The sequence below is a fragment of the Bos indicus x Bos taurus genome, chromosome 5, assembly GCF_003369695.1.
Source record: "Bos indicus x Bos taurus breed Angus x Brahman F1 hybrid chromosome 5, Bos_hybrid_MaternalHap_v2.0, whole genome shotgun sequence".
Classification (NCBI taxonomy): Eukaryota; Metazoa; Chordata; class Mammalia; order Artiodactyla; family Bovidae; genus Bos; species Bos indicus x Bos taurus.
In genome coordinates this window covers 83,927,742-83,950,418 of record NC_040080.1, presented here as the reverse complement: position 1 = coordinate 83,950,418, position 22,677 = coordinate 83,927,742, and the positions used below count along the sequence as shown (strand labels likewise).

The 22,677-nt window shown below is 37.5% G+C and overlaps 1 protein-coding gene across 4 annotated transcripts in view; it reads right to left on the bottom strand.

Moving 5' to 3' along the window:
• The window catches only part of TMEM117 (transmembrane protein 117), a 611,331-nt gene that overhangs the window by 291,122 nt on the left and 297,532 nt on the right, over window positions 1-22,677 (bottom strand). For all 4 annotated transcript variants that reach the window (XM_027542636.1, XM_027542638.1, XM_027542639.1 and 1 more), the window contains one exon: window positions 9,639-9,738. In XM_027542636.1, the coding sequence (XP_027398437.1) occupies window positions 9,639-9,738 (100 nt within the window). The remainder of the gene's footprint in view (window positions 1-9,638; window positions 9,739-22,677) is intronic.

The window sequence follows — 22,677 nt, the reverse complement described above, 5'->3', positions numbered from 1 at the left end:
TAAACAAATTTTATGGACACACTGGCAGAAAAAAGTATCAAACCCACAAAAGCTAAATTCCATGTCTTGTTAATGTTTATGATTAAATACCCTCAAGAAAAGTATTTCACTTGACAGGATAGTATAGTAGTTGAAAGCATTGAAACTAACTGAAATTTTACACACACATATGCAAAATAGTGCTTGACCCACAGAAAAGGCACTAAACTAAAAAGAAAAAAAAAGTAAAAGAGAAATAATCCAACTACTTTCAAAACTACTACATAAAGAAGCACATAGCTTCTTTTTTGAGGGTTCTGAGCTAATATTAATAACCAGCATTCATTTCACTATATAATGGACTTTCAGAGGAAAAAAATATCAATGTCTTCTAGCTTTTATTTAAACCTCAGGCAAATGATTGATAAATGGTGCTCTAAAAAGTGTGGAATATTGAGTTAGAAAAATCACAACAAATGTGCAGACAAAAAGGACACCTGCCTTTAGGAAGTACAAACCAAGTAATAGAAATATAGTATGATGAAAAGATGCTGAAATTAATTAGGGATGGAAAAGATGAATGTGAGCATCTCCTGCCTCTAGTGGGAGTGTCTCTCTATAAGAGATGCCCATAGTATCTTTCACATCTTAATGTAGCTCAATCCAATGCATTTCCTGGTAACTTTCATATGCTTAGAATAATATATTCCATAAATTTTTAATAAATAAATATAAAGTACATACAGAGTATAACATACTATGGAATTTCTGATAGATACTGAGCTTAGGAGAGTTACAGCAGAGACGGACTTAGTGCCTCTATTCTTAAATATCTATATTCTATACTACAATCTATTTTACTCAGAAATCCTTTTTTTTTTTACATCATATTCTGTTAGTACTTTAAAAATCCAAGAACCCTAAAAAACAAAAGACTCTTGATCACCATTTGTGATGCTATCAGAAAATAGGAGGTTAGACTCTCCAGTCTTATTAATTTTTTAGTAAGAACTTATTATTTTGAAGGAACATGAAACACAATGCTAAAATATTTATAGATACATTAAAATATTTATACATGCAAAGTCAAAATGACCATATTTGCTTTACTCTAAATTTTCCAAATAAAATGGAAATGTAAAAAATATTTCCTCCCTTAGTTTTCTCATTTCAATCAAATAATCAAATGAACTGACAATGTTTTTTTGACAGTGATGGGTGCCATTCAGTATAATGTTCTTGGGTTTTTTGTGTTATAGTCAATGGTGTGTCCCACCCACGTCCCCTTCACCTACTGGTATACTCTAATCCCCAGGAACACAAAACCTGCCCAGTGGTTCAAGTCAAGAATAGACTACCTGAGACTATGACCACATCTTTGCTCACCTCCTTCCCCATCTGTCCCTTGCTTCTCTCATCTCCTTACAGATTTCCCTGAAGAGCATTTCCTCAATGTGCTTCCAAATCCACTGGCATACCCTTTACTGTGATATCTCACTTAAGAGAGAATCTTCATAGAAAGATAGCATATTACTTATTTAAAGGATTGATCCAGTTTCCAATTTCACTGTATAAAATAATGAAAAGCAATGTAAGTTTACCAAGCATGGAGTAGACTACAGTCATGAAATAGCCTCAATGAACAGGCAGAGAGAGCAAAAGAGAAAAATCTCAGAATAATGCCGGGCTCTTAGGTCTAGCTCCAACAGTTGTTCAGTCGCTAAGCCATGTCTGACTTTCTGCAACCCCATGGACTGCAGCACACCAGGCTTCACTGCCCTTCACTATCTCCAGGAGTTCGCTCAAATTCATATCCATTGTCTCCGCTATAAGTCTCCATTGAGTCAGTTATGCCATTCAACCATTTCGTCCTCTGTCACACCCTTCTTCTCCTGCCCTCAATCTTCCACAGCATCGGGGTCTTTTCCAGTGAGTCAGTTCTTCCCATGAGGTGGCCAAAGTACTGGAGTTTCAGCTTCAGCATCAGTCCTTCCAGTAAATATTCAGGGCTGATTTCCTTTAGGTTTGACTGGTTTGATCTCCTTGCTGTCCAAGGGACTCTCAAGAGTCTTCTCCAGCACTACAATTCAAAGCATCAATTCTTTGGTACTCAGCCTTCTTTATAGGTTCAACTCTCAAATTTGTACATGTCTACTGGAAAAACCATAGCTTTCTTTATACAGATCTTTGTCAAAAATGTGATGTCTCTACTTTTTAAATCACTGTCTAGGTTTGTCATAGCTTTTCTCCCAAGGAGCAAGTGTCTTTTAATTTCATGGCTGCAGTTACCATCCACAGTGATTTTGGTGTCCAAGAAAATAAAATCTGCCACTGTTTACATTTTCCCCCATCTATTTGCCATGAAGTGATGGGACTGGCTGCCATGATCTTAGTTCTTGGATGCTGAGTTTTAAGCCAGCTTTTTCACTCTTTAACCCTCATCAAGAGGCTCTTTGGTTCCTCTTCACTTTCTATCATTAGAGTGGTATCATTTGCATATCTGAGGTTGTTGATACTTCTCTCCACAATCTTGATTCCAGCTTGTGATTCATCCAACCCAGCATTTTGCATATAAGTTAAATAACCAAGGTGACAATACACAGTCTTGACATACTCCTTTCCCAATCTTGAACCAGTCCGTTTTTCCATGTCCAGTTCTGCTGCTTCTAAATCTGCATGCAGGTTTCTGATTTTTCCCTTCAGTTTTCATATATACTTGTTCAATGAGTTTGTTGACTATGGTCCTTCTATTCAATGTTTCACAGTTTACATTATTTTATTATGATGTTCAGCAAAGCTATTAATGCTACTTCATTTTAGATATTAAATCAATTCAATTATATTCTTTATTCTGTCATTTTGAAATATCAGTGTAAAGAAATAATTAGAAAACTGGCATTGATCATAATATGAATTAATAAACTCAATTTCAAAAAGAATAACAAGCTAGATGTGACGTTGGTTATATTCTAGGTTAGTGTTCACTGACAAACTTAGCATTTGCAGAACAGTCCTCAAAATAATGATGTGCATATAACAGAAAAATTTGAACTAAATAAACTATGACTAATTTGGTGAAATGAAAATAGTATAAATAATCACACCCTTTCCTTAGTAAGCATGCAATAAACATGGGACAATAGAAAAACTCACCAAGTTTCAGGTATGTATTCATAATTACAAAATTTATTTCATATTTTCTATGTTTAAGCTAGAAAGAAGGGATGGTATGGGGAGGAAGGTGGGAGGGGAGTTCAGGATGGGGAACACTTGTACACCTGTGGTGGATTCATGTCAATGTATGGCAAAACCAATACAATATTGTAAAGTAATTAGCCTCCAATTAAAATAAATAAATTTATATTAAAAAAAAAAAAGCTAGAAAGAATAGCTTACTCTTGAATGCTGCAAAGGTATTTCTCATCTCTATTCTGTTCTAGATTTGTAAATAAATACTAACCCAAAAGTATAAATTATTTTCAAGTATATACCACTCTTTAATTATTTCTGCCTCTGTCCACTGAAGTTTAACCAATTTTCTGTCTTATATAGTACAGTAAAAACTCTCTGCTTAAGTGGTTGAAGGGATTTATCTCAACCTAGTTTTCTTCCATTGCCCCCAGGAGCAGAACTATGCCCCTGAAAGCAATAATGACCACTCAAGAAACCTTCTGGTGGGATCTGAGAAGCTCAATCTTTATATTGCCAAAGATTGTGTATTGTATAAAAGGTTACATCACCATTCAGGAAAATGATACACTTGAACTTATTTACAAAACAGAGAGACTCAAAGACATGGAAAACAAACTTATAGTTACCAAAGGGGCAAAGGGTGAGGGATAAATGAAGAGTTTGGGATTAACGTACCCCTACTGGGGGCTTCCCAGCTGGCGCTAGTGGAAAAGAACCCATTTGCTAATGCAGGAAACCTAAGTGATGCTAGTTCAATCCCTGGGTTGGTAAGATTCACTAGAGGAGGAAATGGCAACCCACTCCAGGATTCTTGCCTGGAAAATTTCACAGATAGAGGATCCTCATAGGGCTGCAAAAGAGTCAGACACAACTGACTGACTAAGCACATACTCTATAGATAGCTAACAAGGACCTACTATATAGCACAATGAACTACAATCAATATCTTGTAATAACTTATAATGCAAAATAATCTTAAAAAGAATATATATATATATATATATGCATACTGAGTAAAGTGAGTCACAGAAAGACAAATTTGATGACATCGCTTATATGTGGAATCTAAAAAAAGATACAAATGAACTTATCTATAAAACAGAAATAGAGCTACAGATATAGAAAACAAACCAAGGGGGTAAGGGGTTGGGGGGGTGGAAATTGGGAGATTGGGTTTGACATATACAGACTACTATATATAAAATAGATAATGGCCTATATGGAAAATATAGAATTTTAAAAATGAGTGATGTATGTGTAACATGTACTTTGCTGTACACCTATAGCTACCACAATCTTGTAAATCAACCATTCTCTAATAAAAATTTTAAAAACAATTGATTGCTTCCATTCAAGGGTCTTTCCTAGCTCATGTCCTCCTGATTATGGAAACAGGCTCAGCAGGAGGAAGTGCACAGCCTTATTGTCGGAAGGCGGGAAGGGAGCTGGTATATGAAAGTGCCCCAAATAGTACAGCTCCCATCCCTCCAACGTTGACAATACTTTAGAATGCCCATTTTATAACACAAAGTGACAAAACTGAACAAGAAAAGAAGATAAAGGAGTTACTGCTATGTGTTCTTACAATACATCTATTTATTCCCACAATAAATATTTCTTGAGCACTTTTTTAATCCCTGTATACGCAGTATGTGGTTTTATGATGTAGGGTGCTTTACCATGACATTAGTGTTTACCATCAGAACTGTCTTCACTTTATTTTTATCCTTCTTCACCTCTCTACTAGTGGTAAAATCCTATCTGCCAATGTAGGATACGAAAGAGACTTGGGTTCGATCCCTGGGTCAGGAAGATTCCCCTGGAGAAAGAAATAGCAATCCACTCCAATATTCTTGCCTGGGAAATCCCATAGATAGAGGAGTCTGGAGGGCTATATTCCACATGGTCACAAAGAGTCGGGCATGACTGAAGCGACTTAGCACACACGCAAGCACCTCCCCACAGCCATGAACTTCAAACCTAGAATGTGATGTCCCTGTCACTATCATGAGCCATGTACCACCTACTGCTGTCAAAGAAAGTCACCAGAGCAGGAGGAATCAGCAGCTGAGGAAAAGGATGATGATTTAGGCATGGATAGATAGGAAGTAATTTTTCTTCTGATGAGGGACAGAAGCAGGTGTCATCACCATGTCTTCAAAAATCCCCTGTCACTTTATACCTCAGCAGAGCTGTGACCTCTGTCTTTCAAAGGGGGAGGTGGTCAAGCTGTGGTCAAGTCCCACAGCACAAGTTCCATGTACTGTGGGACTGTCCAACCCTCCTCAACTCCCTGCTTAATGGCCCAGAGTGTGGGCAAATATGGGGATACATGGCCATGGTGTCACAGAAGACACCTGTATTTTTGCTTTCCTTTCTCTGCAACACAGTTGCAGAGAGTTCCTTCTCTGTAACTATTAACATAAGGGGCCGGCTCAATGCTGAATTAAATAACTGGTCATTTTATATATTTCTTTTATCCTAATTTTTTAAAAATCTATTTAAAAAAATAGCAACTTTAACCCTGACACATCGCCCTCTGCCCAAGGCATACAACAGAGTCTGGAATAGCCAGGACTGCCAGGGAATTGAACCAAGCAGAGCCTGACACTTGGTAGTGTGAGGCCCAAAGATTTTTGCCAGATTGGTTCATATTGGCCTCACCTGTGGATTACATAAGTTCTGATGTGCCTTTTAAAACCAAGGGAAACTTCTGAATTATTTCCACCAGAGAAAAATTCTCTATTTTTAAAATATAATATTGAAAGGCATACTTTTATTGGAAATGTAAATAATCACTTGCTTTTCCACAAGTCACCTTCATCATTGATATTCACTTCATGATGAGAATTCTTTGGACAAATGAAGGTCAAAGCTTCCCTAGGCTCCTCTCAAGAGGAAAACTATTATTTTTTTAAATGTTATCAATGCACACATATGTAGACATATAAATATTTATATGGAAACGTACTGCCTAGTCAGTGAATAGAAATGGGAATAGAAATGATGTGCTCTGGGAATCCTCTCTGTGTGACTGAACTTTCAAATCAGGAGAAAACTTTTTTTTTCCATCTCTGTCCCTGTGACTAATGGGAAAAGGTCAGTTTTTCAGATAACATAAGCAGAAAGGGATTTTTATTCTTCCTCGGTTTACAGAAATGAAGAGATGAGAGACCTCAGAAGGTTTGCTGGCTTAAACCTGTAACACAGTTTTCTTGACTCTCAATCTATTCTTAATCTACAGTATAGGAAAAGGTAAAAAGTTATAAGGTTAGCTAGTAAAAAATAGAAGAAATTAAAGTACTAAATTTAAGAGAAACTCTGAAGATCATCTGGATGATGGAGAGAAAGACTACAGATTGAACTATGGAATTATTGGTATTCCCTTAAACCACAAGAGTAGGGCAGAAGACTGTGTGGTAGAAATCCAATCAGGAAGGGTTAAAGGTCTTTGGTCAAAGTCATACCCTGCATTTGCCTCTCAGTGCGGCCCAGACATTGCACCCGACATTATGGTTCAAAAGAAAAATAGCTTAATTATAAAAATAATATAACCAGTAAATATGGGGCAGAGCTATATATACAGCCTGTGTATGTGTGTGTGTGCTCAGTCGCTCAGTTGTGTCCGATTCTTTGTGGCCCCATGGACTGCAGACTGACAGATTCCTGTCTGTGAAATTTTCCAGGCAAAAATACTGGAGCAGGTAGCCATTTCCTTCTCCAGGGGATCTTCCTGACCCAGAGATCAAACCTACCTCTCCTGCATTGCTGGTAGATTCTTTACCACTGTACCACCTGGGAAACCCCTATATGGCCTAGGAAACACTATTTTGTAGGAAAGTCTGAGGAGAAGTTGGGTGGAATTGGGTCACAAATAAATAACGGTGTCATCATGGAAAAGAAAATGGTTTCTGTATCAAATGGCTGACTTGAGCCTGCAAACTTCAAAGCAGACCTTATGTTTCGTTAGTCTGTTGCTTCTCCCCTGCCTTTGGTAAGGGTCAGCGTTAGGCAGAGGTGAAAAGGAAATGAACCATGAGCAATAGGTAGAAAACTTCAAGTGCCTGGACTCCAGGTCTGAGATAAGGTGGGATTCTTATGCTCCTGGAGCTTCAGAGGAGGGATAGAAAGTCTCCAAAGCCTAAAGTTTGGATCGATGACCTTCCTTTGCATTACTTCAAGGGACTGGGACCAGTCAAGAGGATGGGGGTTCAAAAACATGAACAATAACAATAAAGCACTTATATCTCCCTTAAACATCAGCATTTTAAGTCTGGTCCCAGGACCACACATTTAATCTTCACAAAAAAACCAGGAGCACCAATAGGAACTATTAATCCTTTTTAAGACATGTGCAAACTAAGGCTCAAAGGATTGTATATTATTTGTGGAAGGTCAAACCATAGGTGGCAAGATTAGAGAATCCAAATTTCTGAATTGATTCAGTTCTCTTTTGCATTTTATTAAGTAGCCATCATAAAATGAGTCAAAATCATAATTCGCAATAAATGCAAAACTTTCCAAAAGGCATCACTTCAGATTTTAAGGAAGTTACAAGTTTAAAGTTGATCTTTCCTTTTAAACAGTTTGTCCCAGTGGAAACAGATGAGGCTGCCTGGTCTTAATGTCTAGCTTATTCTCATTCTTATTTCTAGTGATTACAAACAAACAACATTTTCAAATTTCAATTTTAAAGTTAATAAAATGGAAAGCATCTGGTAATGGGTTCTGATAACATTATAAAATTAAATAGAGGAGGGAGGAGTTTCAAAAACAGGCTAGGCAAACTCTTTTATGGTCACTTGATACTTTATGGTCACTTGCAAAATGATGACAGTAGTTGCTATTAAGAAATTGCTTCCTGTGCCCTGAAAACACCTGTTTCAGGTAAGAAACAAAGCTAGGAACAGAAATGGCAGTAACACTTGTGACAATCGCCCTGCAGTATCAGAAACACATCTATAGGGCATGTCCCTGCCAAGTTGTGTTTAATTTGGGCATGATCTTTCTTTTGGTAGGTCCTCTCATATTTAAGTGAATGAATTTGAATAAAGCTAATTAGGATTGCCTACACTTATGAAAGGTGTCAGTGAATGCTAAAGTGTTCCATTTTTATAAGCCCAGGTGGCTCAGTGGTAAAGAGTCCGCCTGTCAAGCAAGAGACACAGGTTCGACCCTTGGATCAGGAAGATCTCTGGAGAAGGAAATGGCAACCCATTCCAGTATTCTTGCCTGGAGAATTCCATGGACAAAGGAGCCTGGTGGGCTATAGTCCATGGAGTCGCAAAGAGTCAGACAAGACTTAGCGACTAAACAATAACAACAACGCTCTTTGCATCCTGAGACTCTCTTATAAGCTTATAGGACCCAGAGCCTTTAAGCTACATAGTGTCTTTAATTAACTCAGTGGTTAAATACAGAAATTACTCTCCTGGCAGATGAGCCCAGCATGAAACATGGTTTGTCTAATTGCTGCACACACAAAGACTGATAAGGCACAAAAGATACTAAAACAGATAACTCTCAGAACTCCTCAGTTACCATTAAGTTAGTAGGTTCAATAAGGAAAAGAAATGCAGAAAACCATTTTTAAAGTCCTTAAGGATACTTCATAGGTCTTATCAGACAGCCCAAACAGTATTTCTTACCTTAAAAGTAAACATGTCAAAAACAAGCAAACAATCCTTATAAAATTATTTAAATTTTCCCAGAAGAGTTTTCCATTAATTCGATGAATGTGTATGTCCCACATACATGCATATATATATATACACACACACACACACACACATACATGTCTATACATATGCATATATACACACATAAATGTGCTTTATATATAAATATATCTCAGTACACAGTCATCATTGGTATTATAATTGTATTGATGTTTTTTCCTGAGGTAAACAGATATTGCATATAATCTCTAGATTTATATTTCTCATGAATTTGTTCCCCTTGCAAGAGAGGTAACTTCTGTCCTAAACCATGAAAAATAGTGTGTACTGAATAAAATCCAATTCACATTAGTTGAGAAAATAAAACTGTATCTTTAACCCTTGGGAGGACAGAGGAATGATGTAACAAAATAAACAGCACTGCTACATCAAAAAGGGGCTGGGCTGACAGGAAGACCAACAGTTAGAGCTCAGCATTTCCAGTGACTTACTGCTTGGAAAATTAGGGATAACTGGACTTGGATTATCTAACAAGCCTGTTACTGAAATGACTGTTTAAATTTGATGAAATAAATGAGACTTTCTCATGTTTGAGGGCTTTGCACAACTGCAATAATGCTAACCATGAAAACAAGATCCTTCTTTTTTCACTTTGGAATGTTATTTGAAATATAACATGAAATAAAATAATTCATGAGGCTATTGGTTTAAAAAGAAAAATAGTGTGTATAACATTATGAACATGTCTTCCATCTGACATTTGAAATGGGTGAAGTTAAAATTTCTTACCATCCAAGCTGTGACAAAGTCCCCCATCCAGGTCCCTACTGCAGCTAATTTCATGAAACTTTCATTTCGGATGCCCATATAGTCTGTAATGATATATGCTCTGTGGAAACAAACACACAAGACATTGTCCAGACTCAGAGAACCATACAGTCAAAGCTTTCTGGTTCAGCAACACTCAAAAGGGAATTTCCCCCCTTTTAACAAACTTTCTTGCTTTTGTCTCACCAGATGCGCTTATAAATCTGAAAGGCTAGGAGGAGCTCTGAGGGTGTCTGGGTCAGTTCCAATTAGATTTGAAAACTGACTGTGGCTACACCAATTACCATGTGCCTTTCATTTTTGCGCTGTAAGGACTGACAACAGCTTTTGGAAAATCAAACAGAAATACTCAGCAAAGGCATCATTCCATGCTCACTCAAGTATGAGGAGAACAGAAACAATTCCTGAATTAGTGTAACTAGAAAGGAAGAGAAGAGCTCACTTTCCTCCAGTTCTGTCTTCTCAAAGTCAGAACTATTGAAAAGATGCTGGGAGTAAGTTTTAAGTATAATGTCATATCTGAAAAATGTTCAGAAGAAAGTCAAGATTTGGGAAAAATTTCCACGTAGGGAAGCGATGTAAAATTTTACTCAAATACATGTGACTTAAATTATTATTTAATAGCAATGGCCAGATTCCACTTCATCACTTGGCATAGCTAGTTATTGTTTGCTTGCTATTAAACACAAGTTTATATTCCTCAGAGCTCAAAGAAAGGTTCAAAGGTACACCCGACTATTAAAAACAGGTAATAAGATCAGGCTTATTGCTTATTAAGCATTTTCATTTTCTCGTTTGGTAGTGAAGAAAATCCTAACTATCATTTTTCCCATTTGTAATTTCACTAAGAAAACTGGGATTCAAAAAGATCACTTACCCTGCCCAATCAATACCATGTAACTAATGAATGGTACCTAGGAACCAAATTTCTCTGTACATATTTTTTTTTAATTCTAAGTATTTTTTTTTACTCAGTTTTATTTTACTTTAAATTTTTTTTCCTTTTCTTAAACATGATAATACCTATACAACTTAGAGTACCCATTAGATTAACTTTAAAACAATATGCAGTAAATAAATGTTTGTTAGTTATCTATTGAAACTATGAAGAAGCACATTTTTGAAGTCATTGAGAGTTAAACTGCTTCCAATTCAGTTGTTTTTTCTAGAGTTATTTCAGATAGTTTTTTTATCTGATATTTAAATGTACAGATATTTACACAGATATTTAAATGGTTTTTAACAACAAAAACAAACTTAAGAATTCTTAACAACTTTTTCCATGTGCTTCATCTACTTACTTTGGAGGGGCTATGTACATATCTTAAGGTCTCATCTCAAAATTCTGGGTCTTATTCCATGCGTTTCCATAATAGCCACACACACACAAAAAACTTAAGCTACCAAAAACTGCATACTAGCAATGTGCTAGAGATTGTTACTAGCATTTTAAAAACACAGTCCCCATCAACTTTCATATCAGAACAACGAAATGTATTGTTATTCCCATTTCACAGATATGGAATTAAGGCTTTAGAGAGTTTTTGCAACTTTCTCAAGTTTAAGCATCCAATGAATGGACAAGATTTGAATATAAATTTGATTGACTCCCAAATCCATGCACTTAACTACTGGGCTATACCTTCTTCCTACAACTGTTAGTAGAGATATAAAAAGCACAAAGAATATCTCTGTCCCCAGTATTTTAATAAGACAGTGACAATCAAGAATTACTTCCTGTGGGGATAATTCATAATAAGATGCCAAGAGAAGCATCCAGAAGCTACAACTCCCTAGAGCTACCATCAGGTCTTGGATTCCCACTTATACTGAGTTCACCCATCTAAGCAGCTCTGGGTCATTGGACTCAGGGTACTATAGAATAGTAGCTCTGTTAATTGTCCAGCTTTTTCAATGACACTTACATTGAAGATTTTGTTCAATGTTATATCTCTACCTGTTCAGTCTGCCAGTTAATTCCAGAATACATTGGGCTAGGATAGAAATTCCTGGCTACATTCTTTGTGGTTGTATAGATGTATGTAAAAGAAGGCATGATTCTTCTATTTCAGTATCTGAAAACAAGGATGAGATAGTAAGCATGCAACAGACTAATGATCCAGCCAAAAACCCTAAAAAAAAGAAACAAAATATAAAAATAACTCCCCAAATCTACTTAAAGTCATCTAAGAGCTGATGAAGCAGTGAAGAGAAGAAAAATCAAGATACCAGATTGGCGAGCATTACAGGAAAGTTAACTGTATTTTCTCTGGGGACATTAGCTGATTCCACGTGCAAGGCAAGAAGATGAGAACCTGGATTTTGCCTGGGCAGAGAACAGTCTCAGTAGGTTAAAGAGGCAATGTTTGAAATTTAAGGAGCCAAGATTCTTGTGAGAAAGGAGATGCTCAGAAAAGAGTAAGATACACAGCCAGTTTTCCTTTCAAGACTTTTGCCAAATTATGAACTTTTGCACAAGGAAAGCTGAGAGACTAAGCAGAAAGTCTATAGTCTATGGCCATACCATCCTGAACGCACTCCATCTTGTCTGATCTCAGAAGCTAAGCAGGGTTGGGCCTGGTTACGACTTGGATGGGAGAACGTCTCTGTAAAGTATAGCAGAGGTCTGGCTACTTCATGCTGAGGAAACTATTATAATTCAGAAAATTCTGAGAGAATGGCCCAGGATATACAAGGGTATGGAAGACTAAAGAAAACCTGTGATGAAACTGTCCTTGTTGAAACTGTAAATCAACCCTTATCCAGTCCATTTCATGACTGAATTAAGGTGATCAGCTTCTATTCTTTGCACTTAACAGAGGAAAAAGTGAACCTTTTCAGGAAGAATAAAATATCATCTATTTTTATTTATAAAATCCATCATTCAATCAAAAGTTACTAGGATGTCAAGAAACAAGACCCTATCAAGATCCTGAAAACCAAGAGAGTAAACAATAGCTAAAACTATTCCATAAGTTCCAGGAGGACTGCAAGTCATTTTTATCTTTCCATTCTTTCCACTGTTGATACCCCAGAGCCTAGAGCACTGCCTACAAGGGGTAAGTAATCAGTAAACATCTGCTTAATTTATGAATTAACAAAGGGACCCAAGTTATTCATATTTATTGATATATCACACAGGTAAACCAATATATACTAAATCCTAGAAATAGCAATAAAATAAGATTGACATGAAGAATTTTTACATGTTTTCAAATTGTTTTCTGTGTTTACTTCACTTCTCCAACTACATTTGTATCTCCTTGATGGCAGAATAACTATCCTATATTCATGTAGAAAGATACATCAGCACAAAACAAGAGAATGTCCCTCCTCTGCGGCTGTGGGCACATGGTGAGTACTGGATGCCATGATAAAGCAGAGAACATAGCATAGAGAATTTAATTAAGAATAAATTAATTAATATATTTAAAAGTGAAGAGTAATATTTAAAATTTATTAGTTATTCTAGACATTTCTCCAAAGAAGACATACGGATGACAAACAGGCACAAGAAAAGATGCTCATCATTGCTAATCATAATATTAGAGAAAAAAAACTCAAAACTACCTAGAGATATCATCTCACACCAGCCATCATCAAAAAGTCTACAAACAATAAATGATAAACAGACTATAGGAAAAAAATCCTCCTACACTTCGGTGGGAGTGTAAATTGGTACAGCCACTATGGAGAACGATACGGAGTTTCCTTAAAAGGCTAAAAATATAGTTACCATATAATGCAGCAATCCCACTCATAGGCATATATCTGGAGAAAAACATGGTTTGAAAGGATATATGCACCCTAATATTCATTGTAGTGCTGTTGAGAACAGCCAAGATATGGAAGCAACCTAAATGTCCATTGACAAATGAATGGATAAAAGCGATGTGGTACATATTATACAGTAGAATACTACTCAGTCATTAAAAGGAATTAAATAATGTCACTTGCAGCAACATGGATGGACCTGGAGGTTGTTGCATTAAGTAAAGTCAGACAAAGAAAAATATCATAGGATATGGCTTATATACAGAATCTAAAAGAAAAACTGATACAAATGAACTTATTTACAAAACAGAAGTAGAGTCACACATGTAAAAACAAATTTATGGTTACCAAGGATAAAAGGCAGAGAGGGAGGGATAAATCAGGAATTTAGAATTACATACACACACTCAGTTCAGTTCAGTTCAGTTCAGTCACTCAGTCGTGTCCGACTCTTTGCGACCCTATGAATCGCAGCATGCCAGGCCTCCCTGTCCATCACCAACTCCCGGACTTCACTCAGACTCACGTCCATCGAGTCAGTGATGCCATCCAGCCATTTCATCCTCTGTCATCCCCTTCTCCTCCTGCCCCCAATCCTCCCGGCATCAGAGTCTTTTCCAATGAGTCAACACTTCGCATGAGGTGGCCAAAGTACTGGAGTTTCAGCTTTAGCATCATTCCTTCCAAAGAAATCCCAGGGCTGATCTCCTTCAGAATGGACTGGTTGGATCTCCTTGTAGTCCAAGGGACTCTCAAGAGTCTTCTCCAACACCACAGTTCAAAAGCATCAATTCTTTGGCACTCAGCCTTCTTCACAGTCCAACTCTCACATCCATACATGACCACAGGAAAAACCATAGCCTTGACTAGATGGACCTTTGTTGGCAAAGTAATGTCTCTGCTTTTCTAAACCAGATAAACAACAAGGACCTACTGTACAGCACAGGAAATTCTGCTCAAAAATCTGTAATAACCTAAATGGAAAAATCATTTGAAAAGGAAATGATGTATGTATAACTGAATCACTTTGTTGTACTCCTGAAACTAAGTACTATAAATCAGCTAATGCCTGATACAAAATCTTAAAAATCTCCAGGTTCCTCTGTCCATGGGACTTCCTAGGCAAGAATACTGGAGTGAATTGCCACTTCGTTCTCCAGGGGATCCTCCTGGCCAGGGACGGAACCTGCATCTCCTGTGTCTCCTGCATCACAGGCAGCTTCTTTACCACTGAGCCATGAGAGAAGCTTTTTTTAACAAAAACAAAAAAAAAAAAAAGAACATATTGTATCAAAAAATTTAGCAGTTCTAAATTTTGCTGCTCTGGACAAATGTAAAGAAGAATTACAAATAGGCCAACCTGCCATAAAAACTTTCAACCACAAGTTCACTGATTTGCATATTCATTAACATTTAACAGTATTTCCTACTCAGGTTGTAAAGGACCCAGTGTGTATATATCTATATTAGCAATTCTGGCCAGTTTGAATATCACACTGGACTCTGAAAAAGTGAAGTTATGGAGCTTATACACTCAAGAGTTTTTGGATTCTGATTCAAAATTAAATTTTATTTGCTAGGAGCCACTGTTACAGTTTCAGTTTTGTTCAGTTTTAGCTAATTATTTCAACTATGCATACATCTTTGTTTTGCTTTGTGCTTTAACTGGTTATCTGTGCATAGATCTAAAAAAGCCTGCACTCCTATCAGCCTTGCAGATAAACATTTATCATTGATATTTTCTCTAAAAATTCTAAAATAATTTCTTTTCAGGCTACAACTTCATCCCCTTCTCCTTGAGATTTCAAGTTTAACTGTCAAATCCATAACATAAATGTGGAAATGTCAACAAAATCTTGGAAAGGCTCATAATCATTGTAACCTCAAAACATGAGCTACTAAGCTTATTGCACCTAATGAAACATATGTGCTAAATGGCCATAAACTAAACAGACTCTAACATGGACTATAAAACATGGACAATAAAATAATAATATAAAGAATTGTCCCTACATGTGAGAGTCTTGAGCACAAGCAACAAAGGCTGCAGCTTACTTCAGTCTATTACTTATATGTAAGTGGATTCAGTCAATGCCAGGTGATTTAGGAGCTGAATCTCTGAAAGTTTAACAAGAGGCAGTAAACATAGATCACCAACCCAAAATGGATTCATGCTTCACTGAAGATCCATCTGTGGCCAGCTGGATTCATAATGTCACAGCTGTCTCTCTCAGCCACGTTTGGGCAACATAAACAAGATTGGGGGCATCACAAACAAGTAAATCATGGATAAGGAGTTGACTTAACATGAGTACAGACCTGTATTAAACAAAATGAACCTGAGGCAAAAACTCTAAGTGCTCTTAAGGCTTGAGGTGAAAATCTGTCTACATAAAATGCCAGAAATTAAACATATTATGATATTAGCCTTTCTTAATTTTTTTGTAATGAAATGATTAAAAGTCTTCAATTCAGTCACTTGTTCAACTATTATCCAAATAACCACATTTTAGTATTTCTTTTAAAAATTTCTACTTCTTGACTATTAAAAAACTTAGAAGGAAATCAATACATGTGTAAGGACTTTCCAAGAAAGACCTAGGGTATGAAGCTACAGAGCAGAATCCACTGGAAGGTGACAACTATTGCAGACAATTGTTAGGGACTGTGTGTGTGCTTAGTCGCTCAGTCGTGTGTCCGATTCTTTGCGATCCCGTGGACTGCAGCCCACCAGGCTCCTCCTTCCATGGGATTCTGCAGGCAAGAATACTGAAGTGGGTTGCCAAGCCCTCCTTCAGATCTTCCCAACCCAGGGATCGAACCCAGGTCTCCTGTATTGCAGGTGGATTCTTTACCAACTGAGCCACCAGAGAAGAGCCTAGAGTGACTAAAACTGCATCTGAACCTAAAAAATGTTTACAAGTAAAGTTCCAACTCAAATTCCCCAACTTTAGCTATTAATTTTCTCTAATTTCTCTACAGAAGACATATAAGACTGCAGATGGCATATTTATTGGACAAACCCACCCTGAGTGCTAACACATGCACATTACCTCAACTCTTCCGTTCATTCCTTGTCTTGCTTAAGCCTACTCAGTGAAATTCATTTGTAGTAGATACAGAAACCTTAGTATAACATCAATTCCTCCCTCTCTTTTATCCTCAACATTTGGTTAATCAAATGTAACCTTTCATAAGGTTATTTCTGATAGGTCCTCAAACTACATTGTTTTTCTGTCATTATTTCTACCAATATCTTATCTCTGTTCATAACCATCTCTAATCTTAATTACACAATAGCCTCCTGTTTCCCTGTGATTATCCTCAACTTATTATAGATTCTTTACTGCCACTATGGTAAATTCTGGGAAATTAAAATGGTGTACCAGAAGAGCAGGAGTCCTAGAACCAGAAAGTATTGGGTTGACAAACCACCTTCCCACTCTATGACCTGGGATAAATGACTAGCTTGATAATAATCCATTCCCTTATCTGTAGCATGGGATTAAGAATATCTTTCCCTCACAAGGATTTCTTGAGGATTACATGAAACAAGGAATATAAAGTTTCCCCCTAGGGCACAGGCCCCACTCTGATTCCTTTTTCTTTTTTTTTTTTCTCCTACCCAGTTATGTGAGGATTTTCTTGTCTTCTTGGGCATCTGTTGGTGCTTACTAGCTGTTCTGTGTGATTCATGCCACTTGTAGATATATTTTCGTTGTTTCTATGAACGCAGGCAAATTCTACTTCCTACTTCTCTGCCATCTTGTATGACCTCCCCATTTTTTTGCTTTTCTGGAACACTAAATTATTTTGGAAATGGGAGCTAGTAGGTCAGAGATCTATCCCTTATTTGCATATCTATTATGAAACAGTTATGATGTGCTGTGTGTGCGCTCAGTCATTCAGTCATGTCCAACTCTTTGTGACCCCATGGTCTGTAGCCTGCCTGGCTTCTCAGTCCATGGAATTCTCCAGGCAAGAATACTGGAATGGGTAGCCATTTCTTTCTCAGGGGATCTTGCTGACCCAGGGATTGAACCCAGGTCTCCTTCATTGCATTCAGATCCTTTGACATCTGAGACTCCAGAAAAGCCCTTCTTGTAGCACATGAATTTATATTACATAAGCATAGTTCATATTCACTAAGTAAACTGACATAGTTCATTACTCACTAAGTAAATCCCTATAGTCTCCCTATTTGCTAGATCATGGACCCAATATTTGTAAACTCAGAAGTTTCCAAGAGGAAAGAAATAGCATCCCAAAGTTAGGTATCACTTCCTGGATTATCATCCAGCACCTCTTGTCTAATAATTTCTTCAACCCATTATCACATTTCCCTGGTCCACAGGGCAGGCTTGGAACATAGGTATCCTGTAATAAGAGTAAAGCATGGCAATTTACTCCAGTATCCTTGCCTGGCGAATTCCATGGAAGAGAAGCCTGACAGGCTGTAGTGCACAGGGCCACACAAGAGTCAGACATGACTGAAACGACCTAGCAGGCACCCACATACTGGCATAACCAAATTTGCTGATATCCTATTTTTTCCCTTTCCTGGTAATTTAGAATCAGGACTCAAAGAGAGAAAGAGGAAATCTCTTTCCAGGAGGTTGAATGAAGAAAAGCCCAGTAATTACTGATGACAACAGTCTATCCTCTGAGAGTTGTTCTTGTTGTTCAGTTGCTCCTTGTGACCCATGGACTGCAGAATGCCAGGCTCCTCTGTCCTCCCAGAGTTTGCTCAAATTCATGTCGATTAAGTTGGTGATGCTATCCAATCAATTCATTCTCTGCTGCTCCCTTCTACTTTTGCCTTCAATCTTTCCCAACATCAGGGTCTCTTCTAGTGAGATTCACCTTTAGCATCAGTTTTGCCAATGAATATTCAGGATTGATTTTCTTTAGGATTGACTGATTTGATCTCCTTGAAGTCTAAGAGACTCTCAAGAGTCTTTTCTAGCACCACAATTCAAAAGCATCAATTCTTTGGCACCTAGCCTTCAACTCTCACAGCCATATGTGACTATTAGAAAAACCATAGCACTGACGATTTTCTCTACTTCTTTGCATTGTTCATTTAAGAAGGCCATCTTATCTCTCTCTGCTATTCTATGGAACTCTACATTCAGTTAGGATATCTTTCTTTTTCTCCCTTACCTTTTGATTCTCTTCTTTCCTCAGCTATTTGTAAAGCCTCCTCAGGCAACTAATTTGCCTCCTTGGATTTCTTATTCTTGGGGATGGTTTTGGTCAGCACCTCCTGTACAATGTTATGAACCTCCAACCATAGTTCTTTAGGAATTCTGTCTACAAGATCTAATCACTTGAATCTATTAATCACCTCCACTGTATAATCTGCCTGCAATGCAGGAGACCTGGACTCAAATCTCTGAGTCGGGAAGATCCCCTGAAGAAGGAAATGGCAACCCACTCCAGTATTCTTCCCTGGAGAATTCCACAGACAGAGGAGCCTGGTGGGCTACAGTCCATGGGGTCGCAAAGAGTAGGACACAATTGAGCAACTAACAACCTCAACTGTATAATCATAAGGGATTTGATTTAGGTCATACCTGAATGGCCTAGTGGTTTTCCCTACTTTCAACTGAAGCCTGAGTTTTGCAATAAAGAGCTCATGATATGAGCCATAGTCAGCTTCCAGTCTTGTTTTTGCTGACTGTATAGAGCTTCTCCATCTTCAGCTGCAAATAATATAATCAATCTGATTTTGGTATTGACTATGCGGTAATGTCTATGTGTAGAGTCATCTCTTGTGTTATTGGAAGAGAATGGTTTCTATGACCAGCCTATTCTTTTGACAAAACTGTTAGCCTTTACCCTGCTTCATTTTGTAATTCAAGGCCAAACTTGAATCTATTCGTCACCTCCACTGTTATTCTGCATATCTTGATTTCCTACTTTTGCATTCCAATCCACTATGATGAAAATGACATCTTTTTTTCTGGTGTTAGTTCTAGAAGGTCTTGTAGGTCTTCATAGAACCAGTCAACTTCAGATACTTTGGCTTCAGTAGTTGGAGCATAGACTTGTATTACTAGGATATTGAATGGTTTGCCTTGGAAATGAACCAAGATCATTCTGTTGTTTTTGAAACTGTACCCAAATACTGCATTTTGGACTCTTCTGTTAACTATGAGTGCTCAGTTCAGTTCAGTTCAGTCACTCAGTCATGTCCAACTCTTTGAGACCCCATGGACTGCAGTCCGTCAGGCTTCCCTGTCTATCACCAATTCCTGGAGCTTGCTCAAACTCATGTCTATCAAGTCAGTGATGCCATCCAACCGTCTCATTCTCTGTCATTCTCTTCTCCTCCTGCCTTCAATCTTTCCCAGCATCAGGGTCTTTTCCAATAAGTCAGTTCTTTGCATCAGGTGGCCAAAGTATTGAAGTTTCAGCTTCAGCATAAGTCCTTCTAATGAATACTCAGGACTGATTTCCTTTATGATTGACTGGTTTGATCTCCTTAAAGTCCAAGGGACTCTCAAGAGTCTTCTCCAAATCCACAGTTCAAAAGCATTAATTCTTCAGTGCTCAGCTTTCTACTCTTTCTGCTTTGTAGAAGAGGGCCACTCCATCTCTTTTAAGGGATTCTTGTCCACGGTAGTAGATATAATGGTCATCTGAATTAAATTCACCCATTCCTATCCATTTTATTTCACTGATTCCTAAAATGCTGATGTTCAGTCTTTCCATCTCCTGCTTGACCATGTCCAATTTACCTTGATTCATGTACCTAAGATTCCAGGCTCCTATGCAATATTGTTCTTTATATCATCGGACTTTACTTTCACCACCAGACACTTGCACATCATTTCTGCTTGACCCAGCAGCTTCATTCTTTCAGCAACTGTTAGTAATTGCCCTCCACTATTCCCCAGTAGCATATTAGACACCTTCTGACCTGGTCGGCTCATAAACTGCTATCATATTTTTTCCATACTGTTCATGGGGTTTCCCAAGCTAGAATACTGGAGTGGCTTGCCATTTCCTACTCCAGGGGATCTTCTTGACCCAGAGATCAAACTCACGATTTCTGCCTCTCCTGCACTGACAGGTGAATTTTTCACTGCTGCACCACCTGGAAGCCCTTAACTATTCTCCAAGTAAAAAATTTAGAGCTTAAAAATGCAGTTTTGAATACTTTGTTCAGTTTTAACAATCCTTTTTTTTTTTCCTTTTAGAAAGGAATGCCACTAAATGTGCTGCAGGAAAAAGGATTGTCAGTTTGGCTGATAGACTTAGGTTAGTTTTCAGACTCCTCCTAAAAAGAACAAGGATAAATATATTGTGCCCACTCTTTATGATGCTGCTTCAGACAATGAGGGGAGCTTTGTTTAAATGTCAATGTACTATTTACATATATGCATTTTCTAAATGTGCTAAAGTTTAAAATAAGATTCTTCTCCACAGTTAAAAATAATGTATATACATATTTTAGTTAAAACCAATATGTTGAATGTGTCTCCACTGAGATGCAGGATACACAATGAGAGAGTGTCAACTGAGTGACAGGGGGTATCTGTGCATTTAACAGATAAAAAGTAGATAAGAGGTTACATCTCTTAGACTGCTAATGTAAAGGGAGCTTGATTTTTAAATAAAACATGTTGACAAAAGACTAAACAAAGACAGATAAAGTGTAGCTTAGAGTAGAGGCTGCATCTCTGACAGATCAAAGATTTTCACAAGTCTCCTACAAAGTGTCAGGAGAAGGTAACAAAAAGATAGGCTTAAGTAGACATCAGAGTAAAGAATACAGAGCTGAGAAAGCTTCACAGAAGCTTGTGAGAGGAGTCTAGAATTGAGTTTGCCAATAGTATGGGTGATTTAGGGTAGCAAATATAGGACTCTTCAATATTTTCCAGATGTCAAACCCTACTGATGTGTCAGCTAGCACACACTTCTGCCCTCAAACGTCTCTGGGCCTGGGCCCTCCGTCTAAGAGTCAGGCTCACTCATGGGGCCTCTCTTTGGCTAATTATGAATGCCCAATTATTACCAAATGTGCTTCAAATTAGAAGTGAGATCAATCTTATTGCTCTATAAATTTGCTCTGCAACTTCAGTAATTATATAACTTCTTTGATTTAATAATAAAGAATTTCATTCTCTGATTTTTACAGTGTTTGCTTCACAGGCTATACCACCCCAGCCTATGGTAACAAGAAAAGGAAATAAGGCCACACTTTCACCCACTTGTGAACATTTCAAGTCCATCCAATTTTCTCCCAAATAATTCAAAGAGATTTCATAGAGTTTCACTTGTGCTTTTAGAACTAGTACTTTTAGCAACTTTTTTCCAGTTGATACAGATGTCAAAAATGGTACCAAAGATATCCTCTCTTGTATTGATGTCCACTAAAGTTGTTATTGCAACTATTTATGTTGTTAGTGTATGTGTCAAGACCCAAAGGTACACTGTACTTCTGTCATTGTGCCCTATGCCACCTTCCCCAATTCTGAGATCAGTCATCAATGTACCCACATTATTATCTTAGTTCTATCCCAGCACGTCCTAATATCAACAGTGCTGCTGATACCCTAAAGCTTCAAACACCCACAGAGAATATGGGAAAATGCTTAGTATTTATTATTTTAATTAACATTGGCTTATAACATTATATAAGTTTCATGAGTACAACATTATATTTCAATTTCTGTATACACTACAGCATGCTCCCCACCAAAATTTTAGTTTCTGGAGAATTCTGCCAAACATATAAAGAGCTAGTACCAATTCTTCCCAAACTATTCCCCAAAATAGAAAAGCATGGAACATTCCCAAATTCATTCTAGGAGGCCTAATACCAAAATCAGATGGAGGCACTACCAAAAATAAAAATTATAAAAGAAAGATAAGAAAATTACCAGCCGATAACTCTGATGAATATAGATAAAAATCCTTAACAAAATACTGGCAATCAAATTCAATAATATGTAAGAAGGTTCATATACCATGATCAAGTGCAACTTATTCCAGAGATGCAGGAGTGGTCCAATAAACATAAATCAAATACTGTGATACACCACATTAACCGGACTTTCCTGGTGGCTTGGTGGTAAAGAATCTGCCTACAATACAGGAGACACAGGAGACATGGGTTCAATCTCTGGATTGGGAAGATCTCCTGGAGGAGGGCATAGCAACCCACTCCAGTATTCTTGCCTAAAGAGTCCCGTGGACAGAGGAGCCTAGTGCACTA